The sequence below is a fragment of the Trichomycterus rosablanca genome, chromosome 11 (assembly GCF_030014385.1).
Source record: "Trichomycterus rosablanca isolate fTriRos1 chromosome 11, fTriRos1.hap1, whole genome shotgun sequence".
NCBI lineage: Eukaryota > Metazoa > Chordata > Actinopteri > Siluriformes > Trichomycteridae > Trichomycterus > Trichomycterus rosablanca.
Window position 1 is genome coordinate 23,547,097 of NC_085998.1, and position 22,350 is coordinate 23,569,446.

A 22,350-nucleotide genomic window follows, 5' to 3' on the forward strand; every position below is an offset into this window, starting at 1 on the left:
GCGGAAGGTGGAGGAGCGCAAAGTCTCGAATATCCGCCAGCTCCGTGATGTCGTCATGGAGGAGTGGAAAAGCATTCCAGTGGCAACCTGTGAAGCTCTGGTAAACTCCATGCCCAGGAGAGTTAAGGCAGTTCTGGGAAATAATGGTGGCCACACAAAATATTGACACTTCAGGAACTTTCACTAAGGGGTGTACTCACTTTTGTTGCCGGTGGTTTAGACATTAATGGCTGTATATTGAGTTATTTTGAGGGAAGAATAAATTTACACTGTTATATAAGCTGCACACAGACTACTTTTCATTGTGTCAAAGTGTCATTTTGTCAATGTTGTCCCATGAAAAGATATACTTAAATATCTGCAGAAATGTGAGGGGTGTACTCACTTTTGTGATACACTGTACCATCAATTTTACTAAAACATTTTAAAAGTGACCCTAATACTTATTGGACTGCTGATTTTATGATAATGTCAGTGGGTTAAATTCTTTTCCCTGTTCAGCAGAGTTTTGACATGTTCTCAGTGTCATATGTTTTTTTTTTTTTTCCTGAAAACTACATCACAAAAACATGGTGGACTAACCCAGCGATCCCCAACCTTTTTTGCACCATGGACTGGTTTCATTTAAGATATAATATCATGGACCGGCAGGGGCGGGGGGATTTAAAATAGAATGACTGTACTACTCACAAATGAGCTTTTATTTACTGCAACGAGATGCTGCTCCCACCTAGGGGTAATTGGAGACAATAACACCCGCAAAGTAGTGTTTTCATTGCTAATGTAGCGACCTCAAATTATTTATTCTTTCTGTGTGGCCCTTTAATAAATGACCCACAGACTGGTACCGGTCCGTGGCCCGGTGGTTGGGGACCACTGGACTAACCAATGTAAGTTTGAGTGAATGTGTAAATATAATAGCACTTGTGTAACTGACTGGTAGCAGTGCTCCCGAGTTGGTTCCAGATCCACTGCAACCTTGATTAATGAAACTTGTCAAACCATGAACGACCCAGGAAGAGCCTATTCTCAAATTGTTGAAAGCATATAGTTTGTTTTATATAATTGATTGCATTTACCACTTAGCTATGAGTGGCTTAAAACTCCTGACCTCAGTAATTAACAGGGGGGTCCACACACTTTTGGCCATATAGGGTATGTGTTTATGCCACTGACACAAATAATGGTTGTAGATAATTTGACATGTTTGGCTGCTGATAATTTATTTTACCTTTATTTTCATCATGAATGTGGTCTGGCATCAAATGGAAATACTAAGAAGGCTGAAAAGGCACTAATCCATCACAAGGCAACACACATTCATTCACACCAATCCACCTTCTGAATGTTTTGGATGATGAAAGAAAATGGAATACCTAAAGAAAATTCACACATACATAGGGAAAACATGCAAAATTCCTTACAAATAGTCATCAGAGGCTAGATTTAAATCCAGGTCCTGTTGCCTACTTTGCCAGATACATTACCGTAACATGTCACCAGCTTAGACTGCCAGCAGTTGGTGACCTAGCTTTCAAGTTCTCAGCTCCTGCATGTGTCATAATACCAACACCACTAGCACTGAACTAATCAGACAGCTGACTGGGATGCAAATATTTAAGATTATACCACACATTTATGCATCTTTACTACTACTAGACATTTCAAAACCTTTATGACCACATTGTGAGTGCAGTAAAAAGCCAGTGTAAGTTTTGATGCAAAGTGGTTTACACACAATTAAAGAACATTCCACTTTTAAGGACTAATACTTTCACCCACTGAATGCTAAAATGCCTTTGCAGCTTTTATCAAACATGGGTGATTATGAGGAGGCCATGGAGACCCTAAAGAAAGCCTTAAAACTAGAGCCATCCACTAAGGTAAGAACTAATTTCCTTTCTTTGCATTTACATGTAAGTCTTTAAGCAATGGCTAAGGAGTAAGCAAAACCCAAGAATAATTAATACAGCTAAATTGTTTAAACCTATTGTCTTATGCTAAACAAAATATTAGGACGCACACACAGTCACTTGCATGACCAAATGTATTCGGACGCCACCAACTGCTTACTTGCACAGACATGCTCCGTCACCTGCATGACCAAAAGTATTTGGATGCCACCAACACCATGCTTGCACTGAAACACACTGTCACTTGCCTGAGCAAACTGCAGGGGTCCAGTGAAGGGGCAAGCTGGGTCTTAATGTGCCTTGCTTTTATACTTTTATAGTAAATATATCAACAATAAAATTTTATCTAGAGCCTGCAAAGTTTAAGTATGCTGCTTAAATAAGAACACATTGTGGATTCATTTTTAAAACATTAAAACAACAGTATACTTATTTAAGTAGTATATGCACACTTGTGTTGAGTTAGCTGTTGTCTGTGTCAAGGCTAAAACATGTCTTATCATGCCACTGTGGCTAGCGCAAGCTGGCAATTCCTTTGTGTAGTCACAAAGATTACAGATGTCTGGAGCTCACATTACTGTGTTTCTTTTACAGAGTGAATCCATGCTGTACTTTTTGTACTGCTGCTCAATAGAACAACCACAACATACAATAAAGGCTAAATATGCAGGTTGATGCCAACTGCTGACACTGCAAGACTTGTTTTCCAAAAATTGTGGAAGAGGAATACCAGACAAATAATAAGCTGAATAGAAATAACAGTAATAACTAGAGAGGTGCATTCCTGAACAAAATGCTAGTGTGATTGCAGCGCAGCAGTGGCAGAGTATGTGGTGGATGGAAAACTTTTGGTGAAAGACGCGAGTTTGTGCATGCATGTATGTATGTATGCATGTATGTATGTATGTATGCAGGCAAGGGGTCAGGGGTAAATACATTTGCTCAGACAGGTGATTGTGTGTGTGCAAGCATGTATTTGGTGGGGATGTGAATACTTTTGCTCATCCAGGTGATTGTGCAAGCATATATTTGGTGGGAGTGTGAATTATTTTGTTTGGTTTGATTGTATTTGTGCAAGCATGTATTTGGTGGAGATATAAATTATTTTGTTCAGACAGATAATTGTGTGTAAGCATGTATTTGGTGGGGGTATGGACAAGTTTGTTAAGGTAAGTGATTGTGTGCAAGCTTTGATTTGGTAGGGGGGTGAATAATTTTGCTCAGGTAAGTGATTAAATTTATGTATGTATGTTAAGAGAGAATACTTGTAAGGGAACACTTAATCACCACTGTATAACACAAAGTCAGTTAAACTTCAGGGATATCAATCTGCCCAGTTAGGAAGCATAAGCGATTGTGAATCAAGTTCACCTGCTTTGGTGCAAACTAAAAAGTGACAACAGGTGCACCAGAGAGGCAACACAAGACAATCCCCCAAAAGGGATTGGTTTTGCAGGTGGTGGTGGATAGGATGGAGACCTTGGTAATAAATGAAATGATTTGAAAAACTGAATAGAGAAAATCCTTTCTACGCAGCTGTAGGTCATGCAGTCAGAAACTAACCACTTTTAAAGGCTATAGGTTGCCTAATTAAAATTTTGCATACAGACTAGCTGTGGTCTCTAACTGCGCCCATACAATATGAATACCAACAAGGTAGTGCTAGCAAAACTAATTGGCCGGTATGTGTAAAGTTTAAATGTGTGATGCTTAAATACACCTACAACACTGCTGCATATCTTCTTGTTTACTTTGTTTCACAGGCCATACATGCTGAACTATCAAAACTAGTTAAAAGACAGGCAGGGGACAAAGACATATTGAATCCAGTCACTGCTGAGATATTTAGAGGAAGCACATCCCTGTTACCTAAAGCCCGCAAAAAGAACTCACATGTAAGTGAACATTTACTGTTGGGGGGAAATGCTGAAAGGAACAGAATTGTATTACAAATAATTTACCTTTTGTTTCAGGGCATTTCTTCAGTCATGTTGCTTGGTGCAATGGTGGTGGCCTTGGTCAGCTTAATCATCTCACTGATCCTGACTGCAAGAAGCTAAATCTCTTAAATACAAAAAGCTTACAACCACAAAACAAACATTTCACAAAACTTAAACCAGAACTCAACGAAAAAAAAACATTGCACTGCACTATGTAAATCAGTGTTTTACTTATAATACCCACTGGCAGCAACATATGTGCATAATTAGTAAACCTTGAAATGAAAAATGTAAGTACACACTTAATAAATGAATCCATTAATTTATGTTATTAAAGTTATAAGTACAGGGCCTATTTATTGCAGAGCAGTGCACACTTTTTACTCATTCATATATACAGATGATTTTGAGTATTCAGTCTATATTTTGAAAGGTGTGAAGTAACCAGAGAAAACCCATGCAGACATGGAAAAATTAAATAACTGAAAGCATGAATGAAGAAAATATAAATGGAGGCAAGAATTAAGCCAGGGTTCCCACTAGAGCTGTGTGACAATGGTGTGCTGAAACCACAGTCACCTGGCTTTATGAACATGACAGTGAGTTCAGTGTACTTCAGTGGCTTTCCAAGTCACCAGATCTAAATCCACAGAGCACTTTTGGGATGTGGTAGAACAGGAGATTCACAGCATGAATGTGTAACTGACAAATCTGCATTAATCATGTGATGTAATAATGTCAAAAGTGGCAACTGGGTGTGTGTTTTACAGATGTTTTAGATATTTTTATAACCCAAAACAGAATAAAGATTATTGAAAAGAGATTTGGAAGGATTTATACAGAATAAAACAGTTACTTATTACAAACAGAAAAACTTTATGATAATGTTAATATAAAATTTAGGGGCAGAACCCCCCTACATTGGAAAATTTCTAAACACATTAGAACAAAAACAAACAAAAACCTTCCTCAGAGCCACTCAGGTGGCATGATGGTAAAACACGCTAGCCCAACACTGATGAGATCTTAAGCTTTAGAATTCAAATCTCATCTCAGGGTTAAGCTTTACATGATTTTTTAAAGCAAAGACACACATCATCACATCACAAAAACAGTAAGTTCTACCCAGACAAGCATCTTATTTCCTTTACCTGTAAGTTTTAAAACTGTTAAAAACCTTGCTTGGGGAATATTGTATATTGTATTGCCAGTATATGCTAGTATTTTAAGTCTACAAGGACATATGCCTTTTGCCTGATTAGTAACCACTTTGTGTTTACCTCTGCTCATACTAAATAATGTTAAAAACCATGTAATATGTGAACAAGAAGAAGTATGTAATATACTGTATAATCAACATGAATAATTCCTGTATAAGAAAGAATTATGGTTGTTTGTACAAAGTTTCATGAATACATTAAAAATGGTAAAAACAAAAGTATGCTTATTTATTATTAATGATTTATTTCAGCCGGTTAAAACTGCTTAGTTGTAATTTCAGTGCTATACAATGTTGGCTGATATTAATAAAATCTGTTCCAATATACCACATATGCTAATGAGCCATTTCCATGCATCTTGAATACCTGGATGGAATTACTCAAGGATGTGTGTTCATGCACCTAAAACATTTAAATTTGATTACTCAGACCACAAAATTTAGAGGAAAATATATCATCTAATGTTGGAATACAAAGCAGATTACCCAGGAATTAACAACATATTTCATCAGCAAGTTTTAGGGGTCGGTGTGAGTGATTTGTGTCATTGACTTGAAAAGCCTAATACATTTATCAGGTAAGGTTCTTTACTAGAGACTTACGGCTGCATCTAATTAAGTGTACATAACCATTATTTCTTTCATAGATAAATTAGAATACATTCTCCTATAATATCCTGGTACATAATTCTATTCTTGATTTCTTTTATGGTGCATGTGTCAGGAGTTGATTAGTTGTGGGTTCATTAACCTTTCACTTTTGTATCATCTAACCAATTTTACTGACGGATGTTTAAGGTCTACACCATACAGCTCATCGACCTGGACATAAAAAAGATAAAGTGAGATTAGTGTAAATGCACACACATATGTACTCTTAGAATGTTCCTGTGCATGTACCTGTGGTGGATCTGGAATGGCTGGACTGTGGCTGTTTGTGAGCCACAGCTACTAAGGAGATTGTTTCCTCTTAGTGGATGTTCTTAGTGGATGGCTGTTCCATCCTTCAACAAAATAGTCAAGGTGCTGCTTCAGTCTGGGAAGAAACACCCAGTGAAGGGCGAAAATGTGCACATCATTGTCTGTAGATAGGATGCCCTCACTCTCCACACTTCTGAAGAGGGAGTGGAATGAATCTGTTACACAGGTAAACATCCCTCCAATGGCACTCAATTCTATAAGAAAGAGGAAGACAACATTTAAGGTTTCTTTGTTTCATATATTTCCAATAGCTAATAGAACAGTTCTGTACTTAATTAATACCTAAGTAAAAGTACAAATTACTTGCTTATGGATGTACTTGAGTAGCAAAAGTTCTCTAATTTATATTACTTTGAAAAAGAAGTTCTATAAAGGAGTCCTATGCCTGCAGAGACGAACAAGTTTTAATGTCTGCAGTCAAACAGATGTAGCAGTAACAACATCCTTTGTGTTACCATGGTCTTTACCTGACAAACTCTTTACTTTAGCTGCAGTTTTGTGTTTTGCTGAACTGGCACCTTTATTTGATACTGACACGTACTTGTCAGCCTTGTCAGTCATGTCTTCTTTACCAAGGATCCCGACTGAGACAATAACACAATTTTTTTCTGTAGTTCGTCTGTGAATTTTTATTTACGCTTGGGCATTTTTAAGAGAAGTGCGAGAAAACGGTACCTAAGGAGAAAGGTGGTCTTCAAGACAAGTGAAATCAGTGCAAAACACACAAAGAGTAGCACATGCAGACTGACAAAGCGAATCCCGGACATTTCTGGTGATTTAGAAATCCTGGCCAGCTGAATTTTTTAGGTTAAAAAAAAAGAGGACGTCTGGAAAAAAGAGGACATATGGTCACCCTGTTACCGTACAATAAAAAACAGGCATAAGTTAACCTATTCTCCACAGAGAATTTCCGCACATTTTAACACATAATTGCTGTTCATTTGCTAAACCTAACATAGTGGGAAATAAAACGTCACCATGGGGGTAAAACCAAAATCCTAAATATTTTTGGCTGTGTATGATGCAAGTTTATCTCTTAAAAAAAAGAAAATGTCCAACAAAAAATAAGATGTGCTGTCTTACTGGGAACATTTATTATTTAATGGGGTTTGGTTTATCTTTTATTCTTCATTATTCAAATTCACTGTGGGTACATAGCACCAGGTGAAAGGTAGGAAAAAATCTGGACAATCTGTCAACAAGCAGATATCGTTAGGCATGACTCTCTTTTACACTTGTTGTCTTCAAGATTAACCTCGTCTGACAGTGAACGATTTAGACCGACCGACGCATGATTTGTACTGGTTCTTCTAACAAGCGGGAGAAAGGATTTTAAATGTACAACTCCAGCGACATTGACAAATACGTAGGTAAGTACGTTAGCAAACATTTCCTTAAAACCATGCAAGTAGGCTAGTTGTGAACTGGTTAGTGGTTGTTTTGCTAGACTAGACAAACACTACATCTAGCTTGACGAGCAGACCAGTATCAAGATTCATGTTTTAGTTAGCTTTGAAGCATACCGTTAAAATTTCATTTTTATGCATCTTCTACTTGCACAGTGTCAGGTTAGGCAAGCTTTAAGATAGATAGTGTCAAATCCCATGTATTAATGATGTTCAAACAACAATATATATATATATATATATATACAGTGTATCACAAAAGTGAGTACACCCCTCACATTTCTGCAGATATTTAAATATATCTTTTCATGGGACAACACTGACAAAATGACACTTTGACACAATGAAAAGTAGTCTGTGTGCAGCTTATATAACAGTGTAAATTTATTCTTCCCTCAAAATAACTCAATATACAGCCATTAATGTCTAAACCACCGGCAACAAAAGTGAGTACACCCCTTAGTGAAAGTTCCTGAAGTGTCAATATTTTGTGTGGCCACCATTATTTCCCAGAACTGCCTTAACTCTCCTGGGCATGGAGTTTACCAGAGCTTCACAGGTTGCCACTGGAATGCTTTTCCACTCCTCCATGACGACATCACGGAGCTGGCGGATATTCGAGACTTTGCGCTCCTCCACCTTCCGCTTGAGGATGCCCCAAAGATGTTCTATTGGGTTTAGGTCTGGAGACATGCTTGGCCAGTCCATCACCTTTACCCTCAGCCTCTTCAATAAAGCAGTGGTCGTCTTAGAGGTGTGTTTGGGGTTGTTATCATGCTGGAACACTGCCCTGCGACCCAGTTTCCGGAGGGAGGGGATCATGCTCTGCTTCAGTATTTCACAGTATATATTGGAGTTCATGTGTCCCTCAATGAAATGTAACTCCCCAACACCTGCTGCACTCATGCAGCCCCAGACCATGGCATTCCCACCACCATGCTTGACTGTAGGCATGACACACTTATCTTTGTACTCCTCACCTGATTGCCGCCACACATGCTTGAGACCATCTGAACCAAACAAATTAATCTTGGTCTCATCAGACCATAGGACATGGTTCCAGTAATCCATGTCCTTTGTTGACATGTCTTCAGCAAACTGTTTGCGGGCTTTCTTGTGTAGAGACTTCAGAAGAGGCTTCCTTCTGGGATGACAGCCATGCAGACCAATTTGATGTAGTGTGCGGCGTATGGTCTGAGCACTGACAGGCTGACCCCCCACCTTTTCAATTTCTGCAGCAATGCTGACAGCACTCCTGCGCCTATCTTTCAAAGACAGCAGTTGGATGTGACGCTGAGCACGTGCACTCAGCTTCTTTGGACGACCAACGCGAGGTCTGTTCTGAGTGGACCCTGCTCTTTTAAAACGCTGGATGATCTTGGCCACTGTGCTGCAGCTCAGTTTCAGGGTGTTGGCAATCTTCTTGTAGCCTTGGCCATCTTCATGTAGCGCAACAATTCGTCTTTTAAGATCCTCAGAGAGTTCTTTGCCATGAGGTGCCATGTTGGAACTTTTAGTGACCAGTATGAGAGAGTGTGAGAGCTGTACTACTAAATTGAACACACCTGCTCCCTATGCACACCTGAGACCTAGTAACACTAACGAGTCACATGACATTTTGGAGGGAAAATGACAAGCAGTGCTCAATTTGGACATTTAGGGGTGTAGTCTCTTAGGGGTGTACTCACTTTTGTTGCCGGTGGTTTAGACATTAATGGCTGTATATTGAGTTATTTTGAGGGAAGAATAAATTTACACTGTTATATAAGCTGCACACAGACTACTTTTCATTGTGTCAAAGTGTCATTTTGTCAGTGTTGTCCCATGAAAAGATATACTTAAATATCTGCAGAAATGTGAGGGGTGTACTCACTTTTGTGATACACTGTATATATACAATATATATACAGTGTATCACAAAAGTGAGTACACCCCTCACATTTCTGCAAATATTTCATTATATCTTTTTATGGGACAACACTATAGACATGAAACTTGGATATAACTTAGAGTAGTCAGTGTACAGCTTGTATAGCAGTGTAGATTTACTGTCTTCTGAGAATAACTCAACACACAGCCATTAATGCCTAAATAGCTGGCAACATAAGTGAGTACACCCCACAGTGAACATGTCCAAATTGTGCCCAAAGTGTCAATATTTTGTGTGACCACCATTATTATCCAGCACTGCCTTAACCCTCCTGGGCATGGAATTCACCAGAGCTGCACAGGTTGCTACTGGAATCCTCTTCCACTCCTCCATGATGACATCACGGAGCTGGTGGATGTTAAGACACCTTGAACTCCTCCACCTTCCACTTGAGGATGCGCCACAGGTGCTCAATTGGGTTTAGTCCATCACCTTTACCTTCAGCTTCCTCAGCAAGGCAGTTGTCATCTTGGAGGTTGTGTTTGGGGTCGTTATCCTGTTGGAAAACTGCTGGAAAAGTTTTCGAAGGGAGGGGATCATGCTCTGTTTCAGAATGTCACAGTACATGTTGGAATTCATGTTTCCCTCAATGAACTGCAGCTCCCCAGTGCCAGCAACACTCATGCAGCCCAAGACCATGATGCTACCACCACCATGCTTGACTGTAGGCAAGATACAGTTGTCTTGGTACTTCTCACCAGGACGCCGCCACACATGCTGGACACCATCTGAGCCAAACAAGTTTATCTTGGTCTCGTCAGACCACAGGGCATTCCAGTAATCCATGTTCTTGGACTGCTTGTCTTCAGCAAACTGTTTGCTGGCTTTCTTGTGCGTCAGCTTCCTTCTGGGATGACGACCATGCAGACCGAGTTGATGCAGTGTGCGGTGTATGGTCTGAGCACTGACAGGCTGACCTCCCACGTCTTCAACCTCTGCAGCAATGCTGGCAGCACTCATGTGTCTATTTTTTAAAGCCAACCTCTGGATATGACGCCGAACACGTGGACTCAACTTCTTTGGTCGACCCTGGCGAAGCCTGTTCCGAGTGGAACCTGTCCTGGAAAACCGCTGTATGACCTTGGCCACAATGCTGTAGCTCAGTTTCAGGGTGTTAGCAATCTTCTTATAGCCCAGGCCATCTTTGTGGAGAGCAACAATTCTATTTATCACATCCTCAGAGAGTTCTTTGCCATGAGGTGCCATGTTGAATATCCAGTGGCCAGTATGAGAGAATTGTACCCAAAACACCAAATTTAACAGCCCTGCTCCCCATTTACACCTGGGACCTTGACACATGACACCAGGGAGGGACAATGACACATTTGGGCACAATTTGGACATGTTCACTGTGGGGTGTACTCACTTATGTTGCCAGCTATTTAGACATTAATGGCTGTGTGTTGAGTTATTCTCAGAAGACAGTAAATCTACACTGCTATACAAGCTGTACACTGACTACTCGAAGTTATATCCAAGTTTCATGTGTATAGTGTTGTCCCATGAAAAGATATAATGAAATATTTGCAGAAATGTGAGGGGTGTACTCACTTTTGTGATACACTGTATATATTAGAGATGGACCGATCGGGGTTTTTGGCACCGATTCCGATCTCCGATCTCCTTTCAGGGACATCGGCCGATAGCCGATTACGATCGGGGGGTGGATCAGCAGTAAATAAACTTAAAAAGAGCCTCACAGTAAAGATAAACCGGAGCAGCGCGCGCGCGCGTGTGTGTGTGTGTGTGTGTGTGTGCCTTTAGAAGATAAGCTTTGTTCACAGTATCGCTATAAGTGATTCATTGATTCATGAGTTGATTCGTTTTTATGTGAAGCGTAAGTTTCTCTTCTCGGTTATCTCTCCGTGTTTACTGTTATTAATTAAATGTCGTGGTTTTAAATAAACACCAACTACTACAGAACATTTTGTGTGACTCTTACATTAAAAAGCTTAATTAAAAAGCTTAATATTAATATTATTGTCATGGTGACGGTGGACGCTGGCGCATTTGGCTGCCGCTGCCGCTACCATTACTGTATTTTATTGTATTTTTTTGTACTTTTATCGTGTTTTTCTCTTATTTTCATCTTTTTATTCACTCCTGTAATCACTACCGCTCCTGTTGATAGATGACTATGGAGTGTGTTGGGTTATTTTAAAAGATGCGAGCACTAGTATGTTTGGCTACTGCAGGACTATCTCCATAATTCTCTTTGAGGGCGCTACAGTGACTCGTTATCTACCTATCTGCTGTCAGCGTTTCACAATAGGAACTTTTTACCTGGACTTGAATTTTTCTGGTGTGCCCTGCCTTGTGGTCTGGTCCTGTGCACCGCTTCCACGAGTAGCAGCTACAGCTGATCTCCACACGCACACGATGTTAAGGTATTCTGTCAATCAACTGAGGAAACTCAACAACTACACTACTCCATCGTGTTTATCAGCAATAAAACAACTTGGACTTTTACGCCGGTGCCGCTACATTCATAGAAGCTCCCGGAGAAAGTTTGTTTACTCCCAGTCCGATTCCAGTCCCAGCGCGATTCCATCTATCTGGTCAGCTGTGCGCTCCGTCTCAACACTACATGCGGAGCGGGATAGAAAACGTGGAGTGGACTTCAATACTCTTCGACGAATTCCCTCAGCTAATGAAACCTCGTTGGCTCCCCCTGTGAATATGTGCTTAATTAATGCACGCTCAGTGGGGAATAAGGCTCACGTGTTAAATGACTTATTTATTAGGACCAATTTGGCCTTTCTGTTTGTAACTGAAACCTGGCAACGAAATATGGATTTTGTTCACCTAAATGAACTTTGCCCACTGGACTGTTCTTTTATTGGGACCCCACGATTGTCTGGTCGCGGTGGAGGTCTCGCGGTGTTTTGGAAAAATCAATATAATTGTCAGTTAGGAAATATTGAAGACTTTACTACATTTGAACTGCAATTCATAAAAGTTGGAGGGCTAAAGCCATTTTACTGTGCTTTAATATATCGACCTCCTGGTCCAGCTGGTGAGTTTTTATCTGAGTTTACAGATTTTTTATCCTCAGTTATTAAGCTGAACAATGTTCTACTGGTTGGAGATTTTAATCTGCATATTGATGATGCCTCAAATTGCATAGCTACAGAATTTATTAATATTACAGAGTCACTTCATTTTAAACAGTTTGTTTCGGGTCCCACTCATTTGGGTGGTCATACTTTAGACCTTGTTTTCTCTCTGGGGTTAGATATTGATCATATCTGGTGTGAAGATCTTTTGATTAGTGATCATAAATGTGTCTTTTTTAACCTGTCTGGAAATGTTGCACATTTTTGTCCTAAAAAAATGACACATTCTCGCATTATAACTCAGAAATCAATTGATCAATTTTTAACTTATTATGGTTGTGATTTCGAGATAGATTGCAGTAATGCTGAGTTTTTAATGCAGTCTTTTAATAATCATTGTTCTTCAATACTGGATAAAGTAGCTCCGGTAAAGGCCAGGTCTAGAGCCATTCATAACAGTGTCCCGTGGATGACTGATGAGGTCCGCTCCTTAAGACGGAAGTGCCGAAGTTATGAACGATTATGGAAGTCTACTGGGTTGGAAGTACACCGCCTTTACTTAAAAGATCTTCGTCTTTCTTTTAATGATTTAGTAAAAGATGCTCGTTCTGCTTATTTTGCAAATCTAATTTTATCATCCAAGAGAAATCCTAAGATTTTGTTTGATACAATTAATACCATTGTTTCGCCACCAGTTACAACATTGCCATGTGTGTCTGTTGAGGATTGCAACAGATTTCTTTCTTTTTTTGTTGATAGGGTAATGGCTATTAGATCTAATATTCAGACAAGGTCGGATCTATCTAATATTGGTCCTCCAGGTCTTTTTATTGCTTTGGATTCTTTCCAACCTATCAATTTAGATGAGTTGTTGGATGTTGCTGGGAAATTAAAGCCATCAACAAGCACCTTAGATGTGATGCCTTTTTCATTATTTTTAAGAGTTTTACCAATTATAGGCCCCGCATTGTTAAATATAATTAATTCTTCACTGGCAACAGGGTGTGTACCTTTTTATTTTAAACATGCTATTGTTCAGCCATTAATGAAGAAACCCAATTTAGATCCTGCAGAGCTTAAAAATTTTAGACCTATATCTAAACTCCCATTTTTATCAAAAATTTTAGAAAAAGTGGTAGCTAACCAGCTCACTGCTTTTCTGGAGAAATATAATATTTTTGATACGTTTCAGTCAGGATTTCGAAAGGGACACTCAACGGAGACCGCTCTTTTGAGGGTTTCCAATGATTTGTTAATGTCTTCTGATGCAGGTGAATGTTCTGTTTTGGTTTTGCTTGACCTTAGCTCTGCGTTTGATACTGTAGATCATCAAATTTTGCTAGATAGGTTACGTGACTGGGTGGGCTTATCGGGCATAGCGCTAGATTGGTTTAAATCATATCTAACTGAGAGAAGTTTTGCTGTATCTATTGGAGATGTTGGGTCAGTTTCTGTTCCACTACTTTGTGGTGTTCCACAAGGTTCAGTTTTGGGGCCACTTTTATTTTCTTTGTATATGTTGCCTCTGGGACAGATTATTAATAGTTTTAATATTGCTTATCACTTATTTGCTGATGATATCCAATTATATTTTTCATTTAAACCTAATGAGTTGCATAATATAAGTAGACTCTTAGACTGTGTAGGTGCTATTAGGGACTGGACAGCAAATAATTTTCTACAGCTCAATGCAGAAAAGACTGAGGTTATGATTATTGCCCCTGATAAGGTGACTACCTTAATTGAAATTGGTCTTGGACCTCTCTTCTCTGCTGTCCATTCAGATTTAAGAAATCTAGGTGTTGTTTTTAATCAGTCATTGTTGTTTGACACACATGTTAAACAGCTGACTAGATCTTGCTTTTTTCATTTAAGAAATATAAGCAAATTGAGATCTATAGTTTCAAATGCTGACCTAGAGATGATTATACATGCTTTTATTTCATCTCGTATTGACTACTACAATGCCCTGTTTTCTGCTCTTAGTATGTCTGCTTGTGATCGGTTGCAGATAATACAGAATGCTGCTGCTAGATTACTTACGAGCTCAAATAGACGGTGTCACATAACCCCACCGTTAAGATCTCTACACTGGCTTCCTGTGCAGTATAGGATCCAGTTTAAAATTTTGACTTTTACCTATAGAGCATTGCATGGTCAGGCTCCCATCTATATATCCGAGCTACTTCACCCATATGTATCAGGGCGCTCTCTTAGGTCTAGCAAGCTGAACTTGCTGTCTGTCCCACGCTCCCGCTTAAAGTCTCGTGGGGATCGCGCGTTTGAGGTAAACGCTCCAAAATTATGGAATGCACTACCCAACTTTTTAAGATCTGCAGATTCTGTAAATTCTTTTAAAAAACAACTAAAGACTTATCTTTTCAAGCAGGCATTTGTTTAATGTTGAATGAATTGTTTATTTATTTTTATTTTCTTATTTAACCATTTATTTGCTTTTTAATTTATTATTATTATTATTATTGTTGTTTAATTTATTTTATGTTGTGTTTTATTATGTAGATGAGTGTATATTTTGTCATGCAATGTTTTTGTAAAGCACTTTGTGATTCGTATCTGTGAAAAGTGCTATATAAATAAATTTTACTTTACTTTACTTTAATTAAACTGCTATTACCACAGATCTGTAACCGAGTCAGACTTGTTCCGTCTAAGGAGCTAAAAGTTTTCTAAAAGTTCAGCAGATGATCCTGAACTAACGAATTTGGTAATGAATAATCTTTTGCCTCTGATTGGCTCTGTAACGTTTTCTGTTCTCATCTACATCACAAGTAAGAACCACTTACGATTTACCAAAGTGAACCAGGAGTTTATATAACGTGCTGATAGAATCGACTCAGATGTGACCGGGTTGAATTATCTTTTTAAAGTAAATATTACAATCAGCAAAATTACATCGTAAGAGCTTTCACGATGGTTTCTGTACGATTGTTGGATGAATGGTGATGTGATGGTTGGTGCTTCGTAGCTCAAAGTCTGGATCAATCCACTGAGCTGTTAACTTAACGTGATCTTTATATATCACACGATCGGATCGGCTACTTTTAGGAAATATCGCCGATCGCATATTTTGATTAAAAATCGGCCGATACCGATTCATAGCCGATCGATCGTCCCATCTCTAGTATATATATATACTGTGTATATACAGTGTATCACAAAAGTGAGTACACCCCTCACATTTCTGCAAATATTTTATTATATCTTTTCATGGGACAACACTATAGAAATAAAACTTGGATCTAACTTAGAGTAGTCAGTGTACAACTTGTATAGCAGTGTAGATTTACTGTCTTCTGAAAATAACTCAACACACAGCCATTAATGTTTAAATGGCTGGCAACATAAGTGAGTACACCCCACAGTGAACATGTCCAAATTGTGCCCAAAGTGTCAATATTTTGTGTGACCACCATTATTATCCAGCACTGCCTTAACCCTCCTGGGCATGGAATTCACCAGAGCTGCACAGGCTGCTACTGGAATCCTCTTCCACTACTCCATGATGACATCACAGAGCTGGTGGATGTTAGGGAGTTTTCGAAGGGAGGGGATCATGCTCTGTTTCAGAATGTCACAGTACATGTTGGAATTCATGTTTCCCTCAATGAACTGCAGTGCTACCACCACCATGCTTGACTGTAGGCAAGATACAGTTGTCTTGGTACTTCTCACCAGGGCGCCGCCACACATGCTGGACACCATCTGAGCCAAACAAGTTTATCTTGGTCTCGTCAGACCACAGGGCATTCCAGTAATCCATGTTCTTGGACTGCTTGTTTTCAGCAAACTGTTTGCTGGCTTTCTTGTGCGTCAGCTTCCTTCTGGGATGACGACCATGCAGACCGAGTTGATGCAGTGTGCGGCGTATTATCTGAGCACTGACAGGCTGACCTCCCACGTCTTCAACCTCTGCAGCAATGCTGGCAGCACTCATGTGTCTATTTTTTAAAGCCAACCTCTGGATATGACGCCGAACACGTGGACTCAACTTCTTTGGTCGACCCTGGCGAAGCCTGTTCCGAGTGGAACCTGTCCTGGAAAACCGCTGTATGACCTTGGCCACCATGCTGTAGCTCAGTTTCAGGGTGTTAGCAATCTTCTTATAGTCTAGGCCATCTTTGTGGAGAGCAACAATTCTATTTCTCACATCCTCAGAGAGTTCTTTGCCATGAGGTGCCATGTTGAATATCCAGTGGCCAGTATGAGAGAATTGTACCCAAAACACCAAATTTAACAGCCCTGCTCCCCATTTACACCTGGGACCTTGACACATGACAGCAGGGAGGGACAACGACACATTTGGGCACAATTTGGACATGTTCACTGTGGGGTGTACTCACTTATGTTGCCAGCCATTTAGACATTAATGGCTGTGTGTTGAGTTATTTTCAGAAGACAGTAAATCTACACTGCTATACAAGCTGTACACTGACTACTCTAAATTATATCCAAGTTTCATGTCTATAGTGTTGTCCCATGAAAAGATATAATGAAATATTTGCAGAAATGTGAGGGGTGTACTCACTTTTGTGATACACTGTATATATATATATATATATATATATATATATATATATATATATATATAATGTATGTGTGTGTGTGTTCAATTCCCAGGTGGAGCGGTCTGGGTTCTTTCTGTGTGAAGTTTGCATGTTCTCCCTGTATCTGTGTCGGTTTACTCCGGGTGCTCCTGTTTCCTCCCACAGTCCATAGACGTGCAAGTGAGGTGAATTGGAGATACAAAATTGTCCATAACTGTTTGATATTAAAACTGATGAATCTTGTGTAATGAGTAACTACCATTTCTGTCATGAATGTAACCAGTGTTGATGCATCAAAACATGATGTTAAAATCCTAATAAAACATAAAACAAACTAAACATATCTGACTGGATATATTAGCAATTTACCCTCAATCTTTTGATTAAGTGTAAAAAGTTTTGTTCACCAATATACGAATGAGTTATCTTTGATTTATTATCAAATGTTATATGTCAGACCATAATAAATTTTCCTGTCAATTGATTAATTTGATGTTACAGTATTAACATGTCTTTCTCCAAAAACATATTTGTTGTAAATGCGAGGAGGAACTTAGATTTTTTTTATTCTTATGTTTTATACAGCAGGTTATCAAGAATTAAAGTCATTACAGAATTTATCAGTGTCAAGCTGGCAGCAATGGGGTATCAAATATATATGCTGTTCAGTTCAAAACCTTGTATCGCATTACAAAAGAAAGAAAAAAACTTCCATTTGAAGTTAAATGTAAAAAGATTTTATTTCAAGTCTTTTTAACGCCATTCAAGTGGTCTATTCATCATGAAATAAATGTTAAACAACTGCCAGATTCACAAAACGTAAGAAACAGCAAAAACTGTTTTACACACTCAATATAGAAGCACTTTGTAGTTCAACAATTACTGACTGTAGTCCATCTGTTTCTCTACATGCTTTGTTAGCCTCCTTTCATGCTGTTCTTCAATGATTCTCCCAGAACCACCACAGAGCAGGTGTTATTTGGGTGGTGGATCATTCTCAGCGCTGCAGTGACACTGACATGGTGGTGGTGTGTTAGTGTGTGTTGTGCTGGTACGAGTGGATAAGACAGCAGCGCTGCTGGAGTTTTTAAACACCTCACTGTCACTGCTGGACTGAGAATAGTCCACCAACCAAAAATATCCAGCCAACAGCACCCCGTGGGCAGCGTCCTATGACCACTGATGAAGGTCTAGAAGATGACCAATTGAAACAGCAGCAATAGATGAGTGATTGTCTCTGACTTTATGCCCACAAGGTGAACCAACAAGGTAGGGGTGTTTAATAGAGTGGACAGTGAGTGGACATGGCATTTAAAAACTCCAGCAGCGCTGCTGTGTCTGATCCACTCATACTTTTTAAAGATGGCGGCGCGCAGCAGTGCAGCGGCTTCTCCAGCTCTCGGTGTTGGTGTTAAAGTTAGTACAACTACTGTCAGTAGAATAGCAATACAGTATAGCTCATCGGAGCTAATGGAAATAAACTACAGTTTTCATGTTCGTTTGTCTTCGGAACTCACAGCAGCGCTCGGCAGGCTGCAGATCTTACGGACTGCGGTGCGTAGCGGCAGACGGAGCTGGCTCGGGGCCAAAAGGAAGCGGTGTACAAGAAAACAGAAGAGGGGCAAAAGAGCCGGTCTGCTATCCAAGTTAAGAGCTAACGCAAATAGACCTACTATTCCATCGCTCTTTTTATCCAATGTCCGGGCTTTGGATAATAAAATGGACTTGCTGCAACACAGACTGTGCCAACGGGAGATGCAAAACTGCAGTGTCTTTGTCCTGACGGAGACGTGGCTTAACAACAACATGCCGGACTACGTCTTTGAACTCGCCGGACGGCTACTTTTCCGCTCGGACAGAGACCGGCAGCTCTCCGGTAAAACCAGAGGAGGACTCTGCATCTATATTAACAAAGGTTGGTGTACAAACTGTTCTGTAGTGGGAAAACACTGTTCTGAGGCGGTGGAACATCTAATAGTAAAATGCCGTCCTCACTATCTACCACGGGAATTCACAGCAGTGTTTATAGTAGCGGTTTATGTACCTCCGAAAGCTATAGCTAATGATGCGCTTAGAGTACTGCACGATAGCATCGGCTCGCTCCAAAACAAACACCCAGAAGCGTTGTATGTAGTGGCAGGGGACTTCAACCATGTGAATCTGCAGGACATTCTTCCCATGTTCCACCAGCACGTTAACGTTGCCACTCGGGGTGAAAACACTTTAGACAAAGTGTTTACAAACAGAAGAGGAGCGTACAGAGCAGCGCCCCGCCCCCACCTCGGAGCCTCGGATCACATCTCTCTCCTGCTCGCTCCTGCATACTGCCCAGTGTCAAGGAGCAGAAATTCTGTAACAAAGACCATCTGTGTGTGGCCGGAAGGTGCTGTGTCCAGGCTACAGGACTGCTTAGAGACCACAGACTGGCAGATCTTCAGGGAGGCTGCGACATCAGAGACCAACGTGGATTTAGAGGAGTACACATCATCTGTTCTGGGTTACATCAGGACGTGCATGGAGAATGTGACCACCTCTTAGACCATAACCATCCAGAAGAACCAGAAACCTTGGCTGAATGCAGAGGTTCGCTCCCTGCTGAGGACCCGTGACGCTGCATTCAGGGATGGTGATGCAGCAGCACTTAGAGCAGCCAGAAGAAACTTGACGGTGGGCATAAAGAGGGCAAAGTCCACATATGCTCTCAAGATCCAGGACCACTTCAACTCAAATGACCCAAAGAGCATGTGGAAGGGCATTAGATGTATCACTGACTACAAGAAGAATGATGCACAATGCCCTGAGGACCCAGATCTCCCCGACACCTTAAACACCTTTTATGCTCGCTTTGAAGTTTCCAACACCACCTCCCCCTCCCGGATCACCCCCTCCCCGGACGAACCCCTAACCATTAGCATAACAACAGCAGAGGTGAGAAGAACATTGCAGAAGGTCAACCCCCGGAAGGCCCCTGGCCCTGATGGGATCCCAGGTAGAGTTCTGAGAGACTGTACACACCAGCTGTCTGAGGTCCTGACGGACATATTTAATATCTCACTGTCCCAGGCTAGAGTTCCATCATACCTCAAGACATCCACAATCATCCCCGTACCTAAGTCCTCTTCAGCATCGTGCCATAACGATTATCGCCCTGTTGCACTTACTCCTGTCATCATGAAGTGCTTCGAGAGGTTGGTGTCGAGGCATCTGAAACAGACTATTGATGTAGCGGGGGATTTACACCAGTACGCATACAGACGTAACCGGTCCACAGCTGATGCCATCGCTGCTATAACTCATCAGGCCCTCACCCACCTGGAGGATAAGGACTCCTACGTGAGACTGCTGTTTCTGGATTTCAGTTCTGCATTTAATACCATCATCCCGCAGAAACTGGTGTCCAAGCTGAAATCACTGGGAACTTCCTCATCCCTGTGCAACTGGGTCCTGGATTTCCTGACCTGCAGGCCACAAAGTGTCAGGATCAACAACAACACATCCTCCACTATTATCCTGAACACCGGCTCCCCCCAGGGATGTGTGCTTAGCCCACTGTTGTTCACTCTGATGACCCACGACTGCAAAGCTCAATTTAAGAACAACCTCGTGGTTAAGTTTGCAGACGACACAGTGGTGGCCGGACTCATCACTCACGGAGATGAGTCGGTATACAGGCGGGAGGTAGAGGACCTGACATGGTGGTGTAGGGAAAACTACCTCATCCTCAACGTCCAGAAGACCAAGGAGATGGTTGTGGATTTCCGCAATAAAGCTGAGTCTGATACTAGCACAACACACACTAACACACCACCACCATGTCAGTGTCACTGCAGTGCTGAGAATCATCCACCACCTAAATAATACCTGCTCTGTGGGGGTCCTGGTCATCAAGAACAGAAAGGAGGCTAACACAATATAGAAAGAAACAAATGAACAGTCTATAAGTGTAGATATAAAAGGTATGTTTACATAATGAAGAGGCTTTTGTTGGCTTTTTATGCTTTTGTTTAAAAACAGAAATAGAGTATAAACTATAATATATATTTACAATATTTAAATGTGCACGTTCTTTAAAAAATTACTGTCAAAAACGAATGTTTAGCTCCATCCCCTGACAAGTGGTCCAATCTCACGACACAGTAAACAGCTGATTTATGCTCCCAGATAGCGATCACTGTGTCAAACAACTTATGCTTTTACCCGTCGGATGCAGCATTCAACATGAACCCTGAGAATGTTCCAATCCACTCCGATCTTGTTTTTGAAAACGCAAAACCTTCTTACTAATTGTAGAACTCAAACTCTATATATTCACCGATATACGACACGTTGTGATTAGAAATTTGCCGGTGTTTATAACAAACCGGATGCTAGACTGCCCGACTAACGCTAAACGGAAACGCGTCACAGAGCTTGCGTGCATAGAGCCTGCCCAGAGCCGTAGATAGAGAGAGTTGCGACACTCCTTGATCTCGCCGCTACGCGGTCACGTGGTTCATGTAACCCTCAATAGTTCCAAACAAACCCGGCGCTGTCATGTTCTCAAATGGGACAGGCAGCAGTAAATGAAATATTAAACGGCAAATAATAAACATTTGTACAATTTCTGGGTATTTTCAACTGCGTTTACATTTACTGCATCTGCTTTAATGTCAATTTGGTATATAAAGTGGAAGATTGATGTTTATAATGACTTGTTATTAGGTCGTTCTTGTTAACACACAGTACATTATATTAGCATACATTACATAATGCGATATCCTTAAGTAGTAGAGACAATATACAGTATAGACATTAAAGTTTTTTATGTTTTGTTTTTTGCATAAACTAATCTCCCTTCACTTTCCTGAGGATTCATAATAATAATCATTTTTGCTAAACACTAAGTCATGTGCTGGATTCATAAGGTTTACCTGCACTGAATGAACAGATTGATAAACACATTACCGTACCAAAAACATTATAGTGCAGGTACATGAAAAAGCATTCATTCATCTCTTATTTCATGAGTGATTAATAATTGATTCCTACATGTAATACATTAATGAATTCATTATGAATATGCACTAGTTCATTTTGTCTAATGTAAGTGGTGGACAAGGTAGACAAACCATGTAGTTGAGTTAAAGTAGAGATATCCAAGGTAACATATTACTCCAGTAAAAGTAGTAGTAAAAGTAAAAATACTCTTTACCTCCACTAAAGTACTAAACTAAATTTACCTTCAAATGTACTTAAGTATGAAAGTAAAAGTATAATGATTTATTGTGGTTCTAATGTTTTATGATCATTTCTGTAACAAGACTCAATGAGTTGATTAATCAACTCATTTTAGGTGAAAAG

General features: G+C 40.2%; 1 protein-coding gene and 1 long non-coding RNA gene across 2 annotated transcripts in view; one reads left to right on the forward strand and one right to left on the reverse strand.

Moving 5' to 3' along the window:
• The window catches only part of fkbp16 (FKBP prolyl isomerase 16), a 54,293-nt gene extending 50,320 nt beyond the window's left edge, over window positions 1-3,973 (forward strand). Inside the window, exons 7-9 of the mRNA XM_063005094.1 lie at window positions 1,806-1,883; window positions 3,677-3,808; window positions 3,887-3,973. Coding sequence (XP_062861164.1) covers window positions 1,806-1,883; window positions 3,677-3,808; window positions 3,887-3,973 — 297 coding nt within the window. The remainder of the gene's footprint in view (window positions 1-1,805; window positions 1,884-3,676; window positions 3,809-3,886) is intronic.
• A 1,353-nt stretch (window positions 3,974-5,326) lies between these two features.
• On the reverse strand, window positions 5,327-11,912 carry LOC134323559 (uncharacterized). Its single transcript, XR_010014064.1, has 3 exons — window positions 11,673-11,912; window positions 5,973-6,247; window positions 5,327-5,894 (listed from the first exon to the last, which is right to left on the reverse strand). It is a non-coding gene; the product is annotated as an uncharacterized LOC134323559 (long non-coding RNA).
• Window positions 11,913-22,350: the final 10,438 nt, after the last annotated feature.